This window comes from Abrus precatorius, unplaced genomic scaffold, assembly GCF_003935025.1.
Source record: "Abrus precatorius isolate BTA unplaced genomic scaffold, Abrus_2018 Scaffold6, whole genome shotgun sequence".
Classification (NCBI taxonomy): Eukaryota; Viridiplantae; Streptophyta; class Magnoliopsida; order Fabales; family Fabaceae; genus Abrus; species Abrus precatorius.
The window spans coordinates 1,522,190-1,542,181 of NW_020874406.1; the positions used below are offsets into that span (position 1 = coordinate 1,522,190).

At 35.4% G+C, this 19,992-nt stretch overlaps 4 protein-coding genes and 1 pseudogene across 4 annotated transcripts in view; 2 read left to right on the forward strand and 3 right to left on the reverse strand.

Moving 5' to 3' along the window:
• Positions 1 to 215: 215 nt before the first annotated feature.
• On the forward strand, positions 216 to 899 carry LOC113868718. The gene has a single exon (XM_027504556.1). The coding sequence runs from the start codon at positions 216 to 218 to the stop codon at positions 897 to 899; it is 684 nt and encodes a 227-aa protein (XP_027360357.1).
• Positions 900 to 1,574: 675 nt separating this feature from the next.
• Positions 1,575 to 2,258, forward strand: LOC113868719. The gene has a single exon (XM_027504557.1). The coding sequence runs from the start codon at positions 1,575 to 1,577 to the stop codon at positions 2,256 to 2,258; it is 684 nt and encodes a 227-aa protein (XP_027360358.1).
• Positions 2,259 to 2,856: 598 nt separating this feature from the next.
• On the reverse strand, positions 2,857 to 5,659 carry LOC113868717 (annotated as a pseudogene).
• A 1,614-nt stretch (positions 5,660 to 7,273) lies between these two features.
• Positions 7,274 to 8,758, reverse strand: LOC113869251 (gallate 1-beta-glucosyltransferase-like). The gene has a single exon (XM_027505492.1). It carries the CDS (start codon positions 8,756 to 8,758, stop codon positions 7,274 to 7,276), a length of 1,485 nt encoding a protein of 494 aa, XP_027361293.1.
• Positions 8,759 to 15,896: 7,138 nt separating this feature from the next.
• The window catches only part of LOC113869252 (isoleucine--tRNA ligase, cytoplasmic-like), a 21,709-nt gene continuing 17,613 nt past the window's right edge, over positions 15,897 to 19,992 (reverse strand). The window contains exons 3-8 of the mRNA XM_027505493.1: positions 19,710 to 19,853; positions 19,299 to 19,525; positions 19,001 to 19,166; positions 18,416 to 18,526; positions 17,772 to 17,869; positions 15,897 to 16,104 (exon numbers count right to left, since the gene is read on the reverse strand). Coding sequence (XP_027361294.1) covers positions 15,897 to 16,104; positions 17,772 to 17,869; positions 18,416 to 18,526; positions 19,001 to 19,166; positions 19,299 to 19,525; positions 19,710 to 19,853 — 954 coding nt within the window. The remainder of the gene's footprint in view (positions 16,105 to 17,771; positions 17,870 to 18,415; positions 18,527 to 19,000; positions 19,167 to 19,298; positions 19,526 to 19,709; positions 19,854 to 19,992) is intronic.

Here is a 19,992-nt window from a genome sequence, read left to right on the forward strand (position 1 = left end):
TAGTAACCAATGTTGAAAGGGAAGTGAAAATTAGCGCAATATATTAAAAATGGCATCAGGCAAATTTCCATTAAAGCACTAACTGAAGTGTGGGAGTGCATTACTCTGCAGTCTGCACTGGAGCACACCACTAGCGTCCTGGTTGTTGTTGTTTGTCTTTTATGTTCTTATAAAAATCAGATTGGGATGAAAAGAAACCAAAAATCTCGAGAGCTATGACAACTAAATACATTATGCATGTGCTATCTTTGGTAGTAATTCTAGCCTGCATTCATGGAACGCACGAGGTTCAGTACACTGTCACCAACACAGCATCAACAACTGCTGGTGGTGTGCGTTTCAATCAAGAAATAGGCGCAGCCTACGCCAAGCAAACACTGAAATCTGCCACACAATTCACATGGAGGGTGTTCCAGCAAAATGGTCTTGCTGACAGGAAAAAGGTGGAAAAAGTGAGCTTGATTGTGGAGGAGATGGATGGAGTCGCATATGCCACCAACAATGAGATTCATCTAAACGCAAAATATGTTGGAAGCTATTCTGGGAATGTAAAAACAGAGATTACAGGTGTTCTGTATCATGAAATGACTCACATATGGCAGTGGAATGGGAATGGACAGGCTCCTGGGGGACTCATTGAAGGAATAGCAGATTTTGTGAGGTTGAAAGCTGGCTATGCACCCCTTCACTGGGTTAAACCAGGCCAGGGACAGAGATGGGACCAAGGTTATGATATTACAGCTTATTTTCTTGACTACTGTAACACTCTCAAAAATGGTTTTGTAGCACAACTCAACAACAAGATGAGGGATGGCTATAGCAGCCAATACTTTGTTCAGCTTCTCGGTAAGAATGTTGATCAGCTGTGGAATGACTACAAGGCCCAATATGCCAATTAGCTATTAGCTAAGGCCTTGGGGGCTGGTTAGTTTAAAAATATATCTAAATAAGAGTTCAACAAATGACTGCATGCTGATTATAATGGAAAATAGGATGGATAGTTTACCTTATTAGTCTTATAATTTCAGCAGAACTCCAAACTTTATGACGTATTATCTGAAGTGGCATTTTTAACTTGTTTACTCCTTCAATCAATCCACTACGACATGTACTCATATGGATGAGATGATTCTAAAATTATGCTATATTCACCACTTCTAAAGGAGTCAAATAAGACAAAATGCTTCTCGTGAACAAGATAACCACCAGTTTAAACTTCTGATTTAGGATGTATGCTTATAACTCAGACATCCCTATTTTACAGAACTAAAAAATTCTTAGGATGTATGTTTATAGAAATTAAAACAATAATCGCATGATTTGACAATATTCACTAGCTTTACTTTTGTTGCAAAGAGGGAATGAGATCCGAGTGGAGTAGGGTTTTGAAAAAGAAATTAATAGAAAAGAATATTTGCTGTTACGTTGATGTATGATCTTTGGGGCCGACTTTCTTTAGTCTAAGTCATGCACCCAGCACCTCCTTATTACTAGCTGTTTTGACTTCAAATTCCTCCTACAAAAGCTGTAGAGCACCCCCTAGGACTATTGCGCAAAACCCAACTAACACAACAATGGCTGAATACCTTAAGCACGTCCTATGCTTCGTACTAACACTGGCGGCTATCTATAGTTGTATGGCAGTGGACTATGTTGTGTCCAACAATGCTGAATCCAGCACTGGTGGTAAGCTATTTGACAAAAATGTAGGAGCAGATTATGCCAAGCAAACACTGAGCTCTGCTGTGGACTTCACACTGAAGCTCTTTCAGCAGAACACTGTAGGTGACAGGAAGAACGTCCAAAAAATCAGTATGATAGTTGAAAACATTGATGGGATCGCATATTGTAGCAACAACGAGATTCATGTGAGTGCAAGCTACATTGAAAGTTACCCTGGGGATGTAAAAAAGGAGATTACAGGATTACTCTATCATGAAATGGCCCATGCATGGCAGTGGAACGGAAACGGCCAGGCTCCTTCAGGACTCGTTGAAGGCATAGCTGATTTTGTGCGGTTGAAGGCTGGCTATGCAGCACCCTCCTGGGTTCTGCCAGGGCATGATGATAATTGGAACCAAGGATACGATGTCACAGCTCGATTTTTAGATTATTGCAATAGCATAAAAAATGGCTTTGTTGCCGATTTAAACAAGATGATGAAGACCAGTTACAGTGAGAGCTACTTTACTGAACTGCTAGGGAAGCCAGTAACTCAGCTGTGGAGTGATTACAAGGCCAAGTATGGCACCAACTAGAATTGTTAGCTTTTCAGAATACTAAATAAATGTATTTGTGCCAGATAACTGCTTTAGATGTTGCGGTGCTATACACTTTCCTATTATTCACTTCACCGATAAATTCATGTTATGCAGGTCAATTTCTCTTTCAATATATATTGAGATATAGATCAATATTTGCATAATGTCTGTGAACAGTTTCTTACTATATTACACCTGAAAGGATTCCCAGTTACGCTAATTCAAATCCTTCAAAGACAGCATCTATTTATGCCTACAGCTTTATCATCTCTAATTTAACTTTTATTAACCCATCAGTTATCCGTTAATTCACCCATAAAAGTCTAAACATTAATGGGGTGAAAAATCAACTATTGTAGTGATGGAGTTCACAATCCTCTTTCAAATTTTGCCATATGGATTCGGGGTGGTTCGGGATGGGATTTTTGAAAGAGAAAGGAGAGGATCTTGAATAAGTAAACGGATAGTAATAAGAAACTTACTGTCACTAGACAACAGAAGAAACAGAGAAAACTCTATGCATGCATGATGTTGAGTGTTGACAGTGACACTGCCAAACACTTCAGGAGAGCTAAATTAAATTTACAGTACGCGATGGAAATGTCAATATAGCAAATCCTTGTGGAGACTATAACTGCTGCATTGCTGAAACAATTTCAGTAATGCCTTCAAATTTTCGTCTATCTTTGAGAAGCATCTTAGCCAAATTAAGTGCCTTCAGTTCACAGGAAGCCCGTTTAACAGCATCGGTAATGGAATCAAAATCCTCAACATGGACCACACCAACGATTCTCCTGTCAAAACAAGTAATTGAGAGTGAATCCATATCAACTCTACCTAAAACAAGGTCTACATTTGCTCAAAATTTGAAATAATTTGGAGGTCAAATGGGCTCTTAATAGTTTTATTTTGTTTTCAGCTTTTTTGTTAAATTGTGTCAGATAGGAAAAGTGTCACCTTATCATTTTGGCAGCGGCAAATCCAAGTGTGTCATGAAACAACTCTGTCATGTATCTCTTCTGTGCCAGAAGCTGAACCTCAGGATTGTTGTAAATTGCTGGAAGATATGCCTCGCCAGCACCATTTCTGTGCTCGTCCCAAAGTGCAATGAATTTGTGATAAAAAAGATTCCAAGTGTCTTCGATTGTCTGAAGAATCCACTCCTTATATGCCTGCGTCACATGGTATTCTTTTGGTTTCAGACAAAGAATATCGTTATATCACTCTTTTCCCCCCTTCAATCAGTAATCTCCATAGATTAATAAGAATCATAATTAAACGCATAGTCCCATTATGTAACCCATCCCGCATTCCAAAGCTACTAGTAGACGAGACAAAACTATACATGTAAATACGACAAAATTTTAAAATATTAAGATACGAGTATGGTAACATGTATGAAGTAAAATATATTTAATGTATGTTATATTGAATATTTTACTATAATCTTGACAAAATCTTACTCAATAATAACTTTCTAAAAATAAAAACTCTTAAAAATAAAAAAAAAATATTATATAAAAAAAATTTACACTAATAGTTAAATAATATAAGTATTAGGAAGGTCAAAATCAACAAGCAAACGAAATAAACCGTGAATACAAGTGTAAGTGTATTTTATGTGTATCTGTATCAAATACGAATGCAGTTTCATACGTCATGATTTTTGAAATATGGTGCATCATAAAGAACAATACATAAACAGCATAATACTAGTAAAAACTGATAGCAGATTAAAAGCATGTTTGATTTCTGTTTGTGTTAGAATGAATTTTTAAAAATAGAAACAGAAAACTGTTTTAAGAATAGAAATCAAACATGCTATATGTTTCCGTTCCCCCAAGTTTTCTCTTTGGTGATTCCACAAATCCGCATGATATAAATTTGTTACCTTAAAACACACATCAAGTACTCTGTCTCTTGATTATAACATAGATGGATTGGATAACAAGGCACCAGTTATATACAGAACAGAATTGGAGTTTGATAGAAGTCAAATTGCGATCAATTTTGTTTGTTTTCTTTTCAACGGAAATCTTGTGGACAAGAAAAAACATTGAATAAAAAGAACATAAAATAACAATCGCAAAAAATAGGAGGTACTTTTCGATGATCAGTTTGATGAGCGAGTCCGTCTTGAGCAAAGAAAGCCAAGATCAAGTTACCCAAGAATGCACCAATGTCAAAACCCATTGGTCCATAAAATGCAAATTCTGGATCAATCACTTGAGTTGATTCAGGTGTGACCATGACAGAACTAGTGTGTAGATCACCGTGTATTAGTGCCTGGGCCCTCTCCGAGAACCTGCAAGAATAAAAAATTGTTACTTGTTAGAACGAAAATAAGTAAAGCGGGAATTAATAGCAATACGTACTTAGATTTGAGGTGAGCAACTTCAAGTTTGAGTAGATTGTCATGACGAAGGGCCTCAGCATGAGGATCAAGGTAAGGAGAAGTCCAGTGATTATACTGAGAAATTTGATAAGGGTCAGAGAAAACAACCTGCTCAGTGTGCCTGCATAACGCTGCATTCCCGCAGAATTTGGCAACTGCAAATGTAAATGTGATGATTAACGAAGGGAATTACCGTGCCACAACGACAATGGAATGGAGTATGGAGTAACAAACATAAACTAACGAGAAACAACCTTCCCGTTTATGATGTTCTGTGGAGCGGAACAAGAGAGAAGTAAAGAAAAGGGTGTTGGCCATGAAATGTGCCATGTGGTGGGCGAGGAGTGGATACTGAATGCCAGCAATGAGGCCTTTTCTGAGGATGATGTGGGGGGCTCAAGGTAGCGCATGGCGATCAAGGACATGGTTTGGTCAAAGTGATAGAGTTGCGGGACATGTTGAGGGGTTAAGCGACCCTGCTCTTCCAACGCCATCGCCTCAAAGTATGCTCTCTCCTTCGTCAGTGGCCATGATTCCCCTATGCAACGAATGTACGGCAGAGCCTACAATTCCCAACCATTAATCAAGCATCAGCATCAGCAAGTTTGTGACACAGACATGCAGATTTACCTGTTTGATGATAATGATGGAACCCGCAGAGTTGGCGACCACGAAGACCAAGTTGAGGTTACCATCTCCGATCTCGTTTACCGTTAAGTCATGGTCAACGTCATCGTTATCCAGCATCAACTTTGAGGACAGGGCAGGGATGCCCTTCACGTACTCTATCACCGACCTCTCGTCCAGTTCACGAAACCCCAAAAACGCCATGCTAATATGTTATCTATCTCTGATTCTCTGTAACTGTAATTAACTACTAGACTTATGAAGAAGCCCTCCTAATATGCGCTACCTTAATTCTTACATTGCATTACCAGGTTCATTGAACGTCCTTACTATTTCATTTTGACTCACCACTTTCAACTTTGAATCGGTGCTTGAATTGATTTTCCATCCACTCTGCTCCCTACAATCGAGTTGGACAATTTTGATACCACCACTGCCCCAAAATATCATTTTTTCCATGTACGTGGTCTTCATTAAATTCAGTAATCAATATCTCACCACTCTTTCTTTCTATTCTTTTTTTATATCGAAATCCTACTCATCTTTTCTTGAATTATTAACGTTTTTAAGATAAATTTTTATCAGCAACCATTAAATAGAAATAAAATTAAAAAAAGAAAATAATAATAGTAAATTATTTGATAAACAAATAAAAAAGAAAAAAGTACAAGCGAAAATTAAGATAAAAAAAAAAACCGAAACTTGTAAAAATTGTATTTACACTAGTTCTTGAGAGATTTCAATTTTTAACATTTTCTTTTTAATCTATCCCAAAAGACGAAACTTTTATCTTTTTAGTAATTAAATGTAAAGTAACTTTTATTAATATTGTCTAAATAGTGTTATTATGTCAAAATTAAATTTAAAATAATTATTTTAAATTATAAACAAATTCACTCAAATTTAAATTCTTTTTCAATTCAAATTAAATTTATCTATAATAAAGTTTAAAAACTCTAATTCAAACGCGTACTTTCTCTTATTCTTTCCTACACGAATTGTATTGTGCTATGTGCATACCGTGTATACATGCTAATTAATAAGTAGCAAGTAATGAATCAAACTTAGGTGAAATAGTAAATGTGTATTTTTTTTATTTAAAATTAGAATTTTGTCTTAATAATTCACACAATAAATATTAACGTTAAAAATTGACACACATTATTAAAATAAATATATAATTTTAATTAAAGAAAAATATTAAATATTTATAATATTATATTTAAGCTTTCTCAATAAATAATTACCCGATATATACTGCTGGTAAGTAGCACGTATCATCATATTTTATTTCATAAATATTTGTGGGAAAAAAAAAAGATGCTTGGCGATAATCCTTCAGTCAATATCATCTCAAATTCTGAAAATTCATACACGAAGGTTCCTCCATGGACCAATTTTTAAATTTCTTCTTTTTGTTTGTTCGAGTAATTTTTAAATATCTAAACGCATGCCCAACGTTCAGTAGAAAAGTGGTAAACGGGGAAAGTCAAGTCCATGACCATTAGGCATATGAACTTCAATTACAATGTTCACGTAGGGTTGGTTTGGTTTAAATTTTGAAATAAATGATTTGAAAAAAATAACATCGAACGAAATGTTAAAGAAAATCGATATATGTATTCAACCATGATATTTTAAAAATAATTTTACTTCCTAAATAATAACGCACAACTATTCTTCAATTTAATCTGTAAATATATATTTTTAAAAAATATGAATATCGCATCTGGAATTTTTTATTCAAAGTGAAATATTAAAAAACCGCTGTGTGATGTTGGTACTAAACAAAAGGGCCACCAAGAATTTGTAATAGACCCCCCTGTCCCCTTGTATGTAATGTTGGTAATTGGTAGTATTACAATCACACCCACATATAGTTGGAATTATTTTAAATCACTGCAGTGCAACATATGTTTAAGAAGTCAACCCACACAATTAGTCACACTAATCCATATTTTATTTTGGGTGACCAAAGAATTTGATTTTGTTATTTTTCTTTGGTGACCATTGGGATTGGCTTGACGTGAGAAGGGGAAGCATTGCCACAAGTGTTTCTAATCTCTACGCTTCTCTTCCTTACTTCATCCACGAATGCTTGCATGTTGCAATGAGAAGAACCACTTGGGGCTAGCGCGGCTTCTGCTGCTGCCTTGAACTTGAAAGCGTTATGCTTCATGCAGGGCACTCTGGGGCCAACGGTTGCCTCCAACAAACACTGCTTCACCTCATCCCTCTTTATCAATTCATTTGAAGCTTCACCTCTGCACATTCTAACACCCACTTGGAAAACATCCACCAAGTACTTCCCATTGATCACTTGGTCACCCCACTGCGGGAACGCCACCAGGGGCACTCCAGAGGTGAGTGCTTCCATGGACGAGTTCCACCCACAGTGAGTAACAAAGCAAGCCACCGAGGGGTGACTCAGAACTTGCTCCTGCGGACTCCACCGCACCACTTTGCCTTTGTTCCCTGCTTTCTCAAGGAAGTCACGAGGAAGCACGTGAACCTCATTCCCAGAGTGTTTGTGAGGAGGCTTCATCACCCAAAGGAAACAAACTCCCGAGTCCAGAAGGCCGTAGGCGATCTCATCCACTTGCTCTTGTTTCAAGTACACCACGCTGCCAAAGGATATGTACACCACGCTAGAGGGTGCCTTCGAGTTAAGCCACTCCATGATGCAGTCATCGGCCTTCAACAAATCACCACGCACGGTGCTCTCATGTGGGGCCTTGAACAAGGGTCCAACTGTCTTAATAGGGAAAATCTTCGACATGTGCTCAACGATGTCGTGCTCCAGCTCCTGGAAGGTGTCCATCAGAATACAAAAGGGTTTTTCCAGGTTGGCGAACTGTCCCATGATTGCCCTTCGAAGGAATGGGTAGGGAGTGATTGGATGGAGGAAGCTGGGGACTTGGTCGTATTTCAACAAAGGCATGCATGGCAGCTGAACATCAATTTCGGGCTCAGTTTCGGAAGGAAAAGGCACTAGTTTGTGGTAGTAATGGTAGTAGGCAGAAAAGGAAGCACAAGATTGAACCCAAAGCATGGCGGAAGGGAGGGAAAGGGATTGGGCAAGATCAGAAACCCAGGGGATGAAAGGGTTATTGATGAGACATGAAACGGGCCGGCCTCGTTGAGCGTGGTGGTTGATGATGCGAGAGAGGGCTTGCTTTCCAGCTATCTCAAGTTGGGGCAGATACTGATCCAAGTCCTCTCTCCGAGGCTCTTCCTCATCCCACCCATCTTCCAACCATTCGAACCTTAAGAAACCCTCTCCAATGGAGACTTCCTCGTCCGAGATATTGCTCGCTTCTCTCATCTGCTTTCCCCAGCTTTCTGGGGTGCAAAATGTGACCAGCAAACCATTTGAGGCCAAGCACTTCCCAAGCCTCAGAAGAGGGTTCACGTGCCCTTGCCCTGGGAATGAGACAAGCAACACATGGACAATATCAGTATTAAATGACCCCATTTTGTCTATACCACACTACAAGCCAAAAATATATAGAGTTTATAATTCAGATGGGAAAAGTGAATATAATCTGACTTATTTATAGTGCTGCCCCGATACTTCATAAATGTAGTCTGAAATTTTGAATGGCGTGTGTAACCAATAGCAACATCGAGACTGTTGGTTGGGTTCCAAAATCGCTCGTTGGACTGGAAAGTCATACTCGTCTCCTACATTTTTGCCTTACCATCTAGACTCAATATTATTGCTTCATAGAAAATTCGAAGTTTAAACCGTTGCTTTATATCCTTCTAAGAAATAATCTTTTAACTGGATAGAAATGATAAAACACATGTATTTATTATTTTTAGATGTATTTATCATTTTTAAAGTAATTAAGAAATTTAGAGATAAAAAGTAGAAAAATTTATAATTATTAATTGAAAAGTTAAAAGGCCAAAATTTGGGTCGATGAGTAAAAATGCATAAATGACAATTTTTTTTACGCAGTTAACTTATACAAATTGTGCAGATTCACTTGAATTTTGCTTCTTTTTTTTCAATTTTTTTCTTTTCTCTACACCTAACATTTTTTTATTTACTTTCATATTCAACCTTCTTTAATTTTTATATTCAACAACTTTTTTTATATTTAACTTCTCTTTTTCTCTCTTAACTTTTTCTTTCTTTGTCTAACTTTTCTTTTTTTTCTCTTCACTCACACTCCACCTCATATCTCCAACTCTATGCCTTTCTCTCCCTCCACCACCACTCTTATAATACTTACTCTTCTAATCTTCATTCATTCTCAGTTCTCTTTTTCTTACACCTAACTTTTATCTCCTTAAATTAATGTGTAAAATTCGTTTAAATGAATCTGTAAAATTTATTTAAGTTAATTTTGTATAATTTTTTTATTTGTTTCTTATATTTTCTTTTAAACTAATCTATTTGTACTTGAATGAAAATGAAATTGGATGTTTAGTTTTTGCCACAATTGAAAAGAATTTGTACCCTCATATTTGCTCCCGAGTGAATTCGCAGTGCCAAATGCAATACCTTTTCTATATGCCTGGGACTAAAAGGATAGGTTTCCTGACTAATATAATCTCGCCGTTTTCTTTTTCACTTCTAAAGTTTTGTAAATTTTTAAAAATATTAGTATCATAAATTTTATAAAAAAAGTAGTACTTAACTTTTCACATATTAAATTAATTATCTCACTTATTTATTATCTTCTAGCAAATAAAGATTAAATGTTAAGGAAAAATTATAAAAATATTAATTATTCATTAATTTTATGAAATGACAATAAAAAGATAATAAATAAAATTGTTAAAGTGTCAAAGAAAATAGAATACAACTATACAAGGTTGACTAAATTCAATTCAATCTCTTATTTTAATAAATAAAATTATACAAAATCTTTATATCCTGGTCAGAATTCAATATTTAAAAGAACATCACAATTATTTTAAAGACTAATTAAAATATAAAAAAATTGGATTTTTAAAAAATTAAAGTTTAATAAAAATGATTTTTATGCATAAACTTTGGTCTCTTATTCTAACTAAATAAATAACATAATTTTTACTCATTTACTACAATTCAATATTTTTGAGAAATCCTTCAATATATAAATTTCAATAAATTTAGAAAAATTTAGATTTTGACAAGATTCTTACAAATTTAATATCATGATATCAAATACTGTGCATAATATAAAAAAATAGAGAAAAAAATAAACAATAACCTCATGCTTAAAAAGACAAAAACACCAATTTATGTTATTCTTTTCAGCAATGCCATATTAATTACTTTTAATTATGCATAATTCAAGCGATTTAGACCAATAAAATTAATATTTTGTTAACCTTAACATTTAAATTGATTTTAAGTATTTAAAAGCAGTAATTTTTTATTAAATAATAAATATTTTAAAAAATTGTTAACAACACACTTTTCAACACACTTCTTGTTATATAATATCTTATTTTTAAAATTAAACTACTTGTATCATAAATTACTCACTTTTTAAATATTAATTTCACTTTTCAGAAAAATGATCAATCACAAAAGTATGTTAAGGAGAGATTTTACTTTTCAGTGATGACATTAAATACGAAATTTAATATTAATAAAAAAAAACATCACCAAATTTTTTCTTGAAAAATTACACATAATTATGTTTAAAATAAATATATTATAGACTGTGTTCTATTGCATTGCACCGTGATTTAAATACCAGTGTAATTTAAAATAACTGCTTACTTACAATAAATGCTCGATTTCTTTTATTTTTATCAATTATTTACAACTCTGTATCATAAAATATGATGCTTAATAAGCAAGAGTCTCCGAACAAAAGCTTAGCTGGAGTATCAAAATTGACAAGTTTGCCATAATGTTATAATCGATTTATTCAACTTTATTAGCTTATTTTTCTGTCCTGAGCAAACTTAAATAGATTTGCTTTCTTCCTTCCATTTTCATGTTGGGAAATCACAAAAGATAGCAAGAGCTAAACATTGACTATAGGCCTCCTTAGGGAGCGTCGAACTTGGTTTATCATGCAATAGTTTGCTTCCATAACAATCAGCTAGCGTACCATTTAAATTTTATATTGAAATAATTAGCGCATGATTTTTCTCCTCTAAATTTATTTTTTGTAGGCATTTGACCAAAATACTGTAAAATATAGAAGAAACATACAGCAAGATAATTAATATATAGAAACAGCAAATTTTTAATGGTCATCACTTGCAAGATTACATTATCAGAAAGGCCGACGAGTCAAGTCAGCTCAGGATCTCAACCCATAAATTATCCTTGACAAAACTGCATAATGTTTCACTGAACTAAAAAAGAGATTTCACCTTGTTATGAGCTGGAGAATAAAATCTTCAACACTAAGCAGGGGTCTTGAATTGGATCAATATCAGAATTTGGCAATGAAGTGCAAGGAGGATACTCCCAGACTGACACAGTTCATTGAGAAAGTGTGGATCTTTAAGTTTCTTTCTGGCCTAATTAGAGTTTAGATTCTAGACAAGAAAAACTCCCTTCTCTCTCAGAGGTCTTTTACACTGTTCAGGGTGAAGAGAGCTGCAGGGCAGTAATGCTGGATAAAAAAGCCATAGATGGCTAAGCTCTAGCCTCTAGAAAGGATCCCATAAAAGGATCCTCCTATTAAAGAAAGCCCCCTACAAGGTCTAACTAGAATGATAGTTGCTGCACACATTGTAAAAAGTCGGGCCACACTAAGGAAACCTATTTCAAACTTCATGGCAAGGAGAAAGTCCTTGGACGCACTGGAGGATTCAAGGATACCCTATGGAGGCAGGCCAATCAAACAACATCTAATCAGAGATTGTAGGAGGTGACCAACCTCCAAGTCAAACTAAAGAAGAAGTCCCGACACTTAAAAGGCTGAATTGGAACGTCTACGGGCTTTCATGAATTCCTTGAGTAAGTCATCTAGAACTTGTTCTCCGACTACGACGGATAAGAATTCTAGCTTCTTGTCTTTTAATGCTTCTAGTATTGGAAAACTCTGGATCATTGACTCTAGTGCTACTAATCACATGACACCATATCCCTCAAACTTCTCATCCTACACCAAGCTTCCTAACAAACACCACATATTTGTTCCTAATGGTCCCCATACATCGGTTACTAGATGTGGTGACATTCAACTTCAACCTTCCTTTAATTTAAAAAATGTGCTTCATGTTCCTAAACTCTCCAATAATCTTATATCAATTCACAAACTAACTAAAGACTTAAAAGTGTGCAGTAACCTTTTCCACTCCCATTGTGTCTTTCAGGATCTTGTCATGAGAAGGATGATTGGAGTTGCCGATGAACGGGACAGGTTGTATTATGTGAGGCTTGAAGGGAGTAAGAGCAATATTAGGCAAAAAAACATTCAGTTCTTGTCATCAGACCAATTCAGGATCCTCAACTTCTCAAATTTAGCTTCAGCACAGGTGTCTTGGACATCCTGCTTTTAGTGTTCTTAAGTCTTTGTTTCCCCATTTGTTCACCAAAGAGTCTGTTGAGTCTTTTAATTGTGATATTTGTCAGTTTGCCAAACACCATCTACCACTTTTCTTCCTAGTAATAATAAAAGTATTGAACCTTTTGATCTTGTCCATTCTGATGTATGGGGACTTGCTTCTACTCCTAATGTTTCTTGTGCTTGGTTTGTCTCATTTATAGATGATTGTAAATGCACTACATGGATATTTCTGATGAAAGATAAGCATGAGGTCTTCCAATTATTTGTGAAGTTTTATCAGATGATCCAAACCCAATTTGGAAGATCAATCAAAAGAATATGATCCGATAATGGGAAGGAGTATGTGAATCATAACCTCTCCAAGTTTCTCACAGATAATGGTGTTCATGAATTGACTTGTGTAAATACTCCACAACGGAATGGGGTTGCTGAAAGGAAAAATCGCCATCTTCTTGAAGATGCTAGGGCATTACTCTTTCATATGTTTGTGCCTAAGTCGTATTGGGGAGAAGTTGTCTTAACTGCCACCGATTTGATAAACAGATTACCTTCTCGTATTCTGAATGGTGTTAGTCTTGTTCAACTCATGACTACTTTCTTTTCTTCTATTTGTCATGACTAGCCTTCAGTATCGTGTCTTTGGATGTTCTGCCTATGTCCGTGTTCATAGTCCTCATCGGAAAAAATTAGATCCTCAAGCTGTCAAATGTATCTTCATAGATTATGCTCCAAACAAAAAGGGATCTAAATGTTATCATCCTCAAAGTTATCAAGTCTATGTCTCCATAGATGTCACCTTTCATGAAATAGAGTCTTTTTATAGTAGTCTTCAGCTTCAGGGAGAGTATAATCTAGAAGTTGAGTCCATTGAGTTGTCATCTGTCCCTCTTATGCAGATTTGACACCTTATTCACCTACAGTTGCTGAGGACAATACTATCCTTGATAGGGACAAGGATCCTGAACCAGCATCCCTACCAGCACACAATAATGAAGATAAATTTTATGGTGTCAAATACTAGAGAAGACAAAAACCCTGCCCGGTCCAAAAGCAACTTCAACAGTTAGAACCGAGGTAAGTACTCAAACCCTTGAATCTTTTGACTTGTCCATAGCCTTGCAAAAAGGAAAAAGATCTTGTGCTAAGTATCCTATATCTCAGTTTGTGTCCACTAAACACCTTTCTGCACAGCACCAGAGCTTTGTTTCAGCTATTGATTCTGTAAGAATCCCTACTTCAATACAAGGAGCCTAAAAGGATGAGAACTGAATTCGAGCCATGAATGAAGAAATGAGTGCATTAGAGAAGAATGACTTGGGGATTGTTGAAAAATCCAAGGACAAGAAGGCCATGCGATGCAGGTGGATATATACTATGAAGTAATGAAGTATAAGTCAAATGGCACTCTAGATCGATACAAGGCAAGACTTGCTGCAAAGGGATGCAGTCAGACCTATGCGATTGATTTATGACAAGACGTTTGCCCTAGTGGCAAAGATGAATATAGTGAAGATCATTCTCTCCTTCCTTATCAGCTCATTTTGGTTTGGAGCTATATCAGTTCAATGTTAAAAATGTCTTTCTGCATGGAGACTTGGAGGAAGAAGTCTACATGGAAACCCCACTAGGATATGACCCCATTGATGGAAGGAATAAGGTGTGCAGGTTAAAAAAGGCCTTATATGGCCTCAAGCAATCTCCTCATGCTTGGTTTGGGAGACTCGCCCGGACTATGATTTCCTTGGGATACAGGCAGAGTCAAGATGATCATACTCTTTTTAATAAACATTCCCAAGAAGGCAAACTTACACTTCCTTTGGTATATGTAGACGATATGGTTATGACAAGTGATGATGAGCTTGAGAGATAGGTTCTAAGGGAAAAATTAGCTGCTCAGTTTGAAACGAAGGAACTAGGTAAGCTTAAGTACCTCCTTGGATAGAAGTTGCCTAGTCCAAACCAGGCATCTTTATCTCCCCAAGGAAATATGTTCTCGATCTCCTCAAAGATACTGACAAGTTGGGATGCATGACCACCAGCGCACCTATTGAGCAAAACCACAGAATTGGAGGTGATGAGGAGAGCTCAAAGGTGGAAAAGGCTCAATATCAAAGATTGGTGGAAAAACTCATTTATTTAGTCCATACAAGACCAGATATAGCCTATGCAATTAGTGTGGTTAGCCAATTCATGCATGATCCACAAGAAAGGCACTTGCAAGCTATGAATAAAATACTCCAATACTTTAAGTCAAACCCAGGATGAGGACTACTGTTTAAGGAGGGAAAACTAGCTATGGAAGTATACACCGTTGCTGATTATGCAAGGTCAATAGTTGATAGGCGATCCACAACTCGGTACTGCATGTTTTTGGGGGGAAACTTGGTTGCATGGAGGAGTAAGAACCAAAATGTTGTTGCAAGGTCAAGTGCAGAGGCAGAGTTCAGAGCTATGGCTCAAGGGGTATGTGAGTTGTTATGGATGAAGATCATAATAGATGACATCAAAAATAAAGTATAAGGTTCTCATGAGACTATTATGTGATAATAAGTCAGCCTACTGCACACAACCTAGTTTAGCATGACAGGTTAAACATATTGAGATAGACCGACATTTCATCAAAGAAAAGTTGGTTAGTGGCTTGGTAATGACTACTTATGTTCCTTCTGAACACCAACTAGCAGATGCTCTAACTAAAGGCCTATCAACAGAGCGACTTCAGCAACTTACTTGCAAGCTGGGAATGGTTGATATCCACTCACCAACTTGAGGGGAAGTGCTGTAAATAGGCGTAAATGTAAGAGATTATTTCAATTCATCACAGATTTATTTCCTTTTCTTAGGGACAGATTTGATTTATTTTTTATTCTCCTTGTAATTTATAATTTCTTTATTTAGATAGATTAGCTCCCTATATTTGTATTGACCCTGTACAGCAAAATATATAAGAAAATAATATTCTAATTCCTTTACCGTTATTTTCAACTGTTATTCCCCAAAATTTATTCTTCCCCAAATGTAACATTTATAATAACTACGTAAATCACATCACACATATTGATCCTTTTTCAATTATCAACACGGATTCCCAAAAAATAGTATTTTCAAATGATTAAATAAAATAAATTACCAGTGCGCTTATAAGACAATTACTACCCCTATTGGTCGTGTCTCAAAAGCAAAAGGGAAGAGCGAAAACAAGATCATATAATAAACAAATTGAGGGGGGAGAGGGAATTGTGATGTGTTAAGCAAGAAACTATGTACCTTGACAAAATCAGGGACCCAGTAAGTCTGCTTATTGTTTTCCAACAATTGTTCTTTAAGCAACTCCACTCTAACAAACCTACAGTGAAACAGCATGACATTTAAGTGATGAATTACAAAAAAAGGAGCAAAAGGCTCATGAAAAGTGTCAATTACCACCATCCATCGATTAAAAGGAGAGTGAAAAGAGTTGAAGATCACAGGAAAAGTATCAACATGAAAATAGAAATGAAGAAAATGAAATTCAATATTAAAAAAAAAATACCAGTTGGAAGATGGAGTGAATAAAATCCCAAAAATATGACAAAGTTACTACCATAACATATTCTTCAAAAAACAACTAAACACGCATTTTGATTATCTAGAAATACAGATTATCATTATTGACAAAAGACTGCATTATTTATCCAAAAAAGAGTTCATTTCTTAAAATCATGAAAAGAATGAAAATATAAGAATAGGGCCCAGTTTGGGTAAACTTATACAGAAATCTTTATTGGAGAAAAAAAATCAGTATAAAAAATAAATAAAACTCCTTTCATAAGTTAGAAACAATTGATTTTATCAAATTTTAGAGAAGTTAAATGAGAGAACTTCTCAAAAAATATAAAAGCACTGTTTCTAACTTAAAAATGAAGTTTTATTTTTATACTAATTTTTTTTCTCTTATAAAGACTTCTCTAGAAGTTTTCTTAAATTGAGCCAAGATCAACTTCAATAGTTTTGTTTTACAAAGAATGGCAAAGGAAGCTTCAGATAGAAAGTCTTCTTTTTCTTTTTGCTTTCTAGACTTTGTCTTCTTTCACAAAAAGCAAAACTAAAGAAGATAAGATAGTATATGATTGGAGTAAGTCATTATTTCCAAAATATTATGATGTCTCTGCCCCTTTGTTGGACTCTCAACCTAATGGAAGTTATGAAGACATTAAACATGGTACTGCAGTTTCATGCTGCAACTATGGCAAGGGTTTTAAACACCACTGAAAATCCTCAGGCCAAAAACATTCACAGACAGCTGAAATCAACAATCAGGTAAGAACCTAATCCATCAGGCTTTTTGTTATTTTGAATATTCTACTGAAATCTCAAATCGCCCAGCATTCTTTGTATATCCTGTTGTGCTTTACTTTTTCCTCTCCTACTTTACAATTTCATCTCAATTACAAATACAAATGACTTGGAAGGACCAAATGCTTCATCAATAAGAGCAAAATATGAACTGGGAAGGAGATAGTATGGAAGTAAAACCTTTCACTTACTCATATGATACTGTTTCTTTAATTCTTTAAAGTAAAATGACAGAGGGTGGCATTACTAAAACAGAAAACAACAAATTGGGATGGTTCATATAATGCCATGCACCAGCACCACAGCTTTAAACAGACTAGCAGCCATACGCCAAAATACAATATGGAAAATAAACAAGACTGCAGCTGAAGAAAAAGACCAAAAGTGAAGGTTACACTGAAGATAATTAAGAACGGGAACATTAGAGTGGCTATCAAGTATCAACCTCCTTATAAGGTAAAATTATCCAGAATTATTTATAATTTCAATCGTTTAATATAATATAGAAAAGCAAAGACAAGTCAACACATGACACACAATTCATGTTTAGATGAATACTGGAATTAGAAAATTATAAGTAAAATCATAACTATAGCATAGATGCTATCAAGAAAAATTGACTAGACAGCTACACAAAACTGTTAAGAAAGGTAAAAAATCTTGATTAATCATGCCTACCAGCTTGGAACAGCTCTGTAAATAAGAGGGGTATCAGATCTCCAGCAATATGGATAAGAATGTGTAAAGGCTCCAGATTTAACCAGCCTACTCTTTGCCTAAGGAAATACAAACGAGGAAAAGAAAAGAATTAAAGATAATCAATTTAAAAGTTGTTAGATAAACATTATTCATTCTAACACATAAAATTAACTTCTATCAAATGGTTTAAACTTAAGCTCTACTTTAGATACATAGTAACTTGGGCAATCTGGTAAAGAGGTTCCTTTACAAGACAACCAGAAGGAGGAATGGGAGAGATTTTTTAATAGACATTGTCCTGTTTTATCAAGTTTTTCTTATTCGCCAATACATACTCTTGGCCAAAACACCAAGTCTTTTCTTTTGTTTCATCTTTCTGCTATCTCTCCAAACAAGTTTTCTTGTCAAAGCATAGAAAAGGCATTTATGTCCCAATATTCTTAAGAACAGACATTTATTCCAAAAGATAATTGTAGAGACAGAAGTATGAAAAAAAGCAAAAAGAAAAAAAGAGTGACATTCACTCAGTTGATGAGAATCTTAATTAATCTATCAAATTAACAGTACCATAAATGATTCCAAATTGACAATGGTTCTCATAACTTTAGATATATGGAGCATACCTTCACAGCTTCAATGATATCCTTGTCAGCATGTTTGATATAGCGCCCACTAAAGTCAGTAATTTTTTCAGTAAAGCAGCCATCATCATCAACAGCTACAGTTAGATTATCCTACAGGCCAACACAGTATTTGAGTAACCATATTGGGAAGGGAAAGCTTCCAACAATAAATAATTGAGTATTCCACAAGAGTAACAATTAAACAAATGTAAATCCTACAGTACCAAAACACTTAATTAGGCACTGAAGCATCTTCAATAAACAAGAAGGAAAATCTCAGCAGTTGTGTACTATCACTGAGGTTTCTTGGCACAATTAAGTAACAAAGAGGAAAGTTATCATAAAAAGATGCAGCATCATGATAGGAAAAATGGCATGAGAGATAAGTGGAGAATGCATCAACCTGAATCAATCATCCCTAGGGACAGAGAAAAAATAAGCATGTGAAGGCACAGAAATTGATGACTTAGGATATCAGTTACAACAACACTAAAATCAATCCTCAGAATTTTATGCCTCTAGCATTTCAGGAGGGGAAAAACTAAAGCCATCCTCATACAATTTCAAGTTCTTAAAAGTACACACCTTGCTAATAATTTGATTACCAATGCAAACACGGAAATCATCTTCACCAAAAGCAGGGGCACAATGTACAACACCAGTACCACTATCGTCAGTAACGTAATTGTCAGCAACAACTCTGAAAGCTGTATCAGATAACTCCTTGAAGTAATCAAATAATGGTTCATACCTGCAGAACATGTTACCTTGTGAGTTTCAATACTCAACAATGCTTCATATGCAAAATGCAATTAGAAAGTCCACAAACAGAAAATAAAAACTAATATGAAAGGGTAATGTAGTAGAAGGAAGAACTACTCACTTTTTCCCCACTAATGAAGCCCCTGAGACTTTCTCCAGCACTTCAAAAGAATCCAACACATTTTCTGTTTTCCCACTTGAAGATCCCTTGGTCTTCGCATTTGTATTTTTAGGAACGTCATTTGAATTATTAGCAACAGTTTCTTTGGGTTTCTCCTTAGGGTTATGGAGTGCAGACAGACGAGATTCAGCAACAATATAAACTTTACCCGAATACTTATTGCGAACCTGATTTCATCAGCTCCAAAAATTAGAGTTCAAGTAAAAATATAGTCTGCAACTTATTGCTACTTTGTTTCTATCTATATAAAAAATATCAAATTCTAATTCAACTATTGAAAAAAACTTGAAAGGTTAAGTGAACATCTTTTTACGTTCCGCACATTCCATTACGGCAACAAAGACAACCAACCTTAACATAGGTAAAACTGGCATTAACACACAGAGCAAGATTGCTAGGAAGAGTCCACGGAGTTGTTGTCCAAGCAACAAAAGATGCCCCGAGCGAATCGCCCAAGACTGGAAACGTCATGAACACTTCAGGATCAGATACATCCTGTGTCAATATAGAATTTCAGATGCACAAACAATTGCAACAACAAAGAAACAGTAACAAACAAGTAAGGTAAATTGATTGCAAGTAATCACCACCACAGCTATCAAACGAAACAGAAACCAAAAGAAAAGAGTGAAAT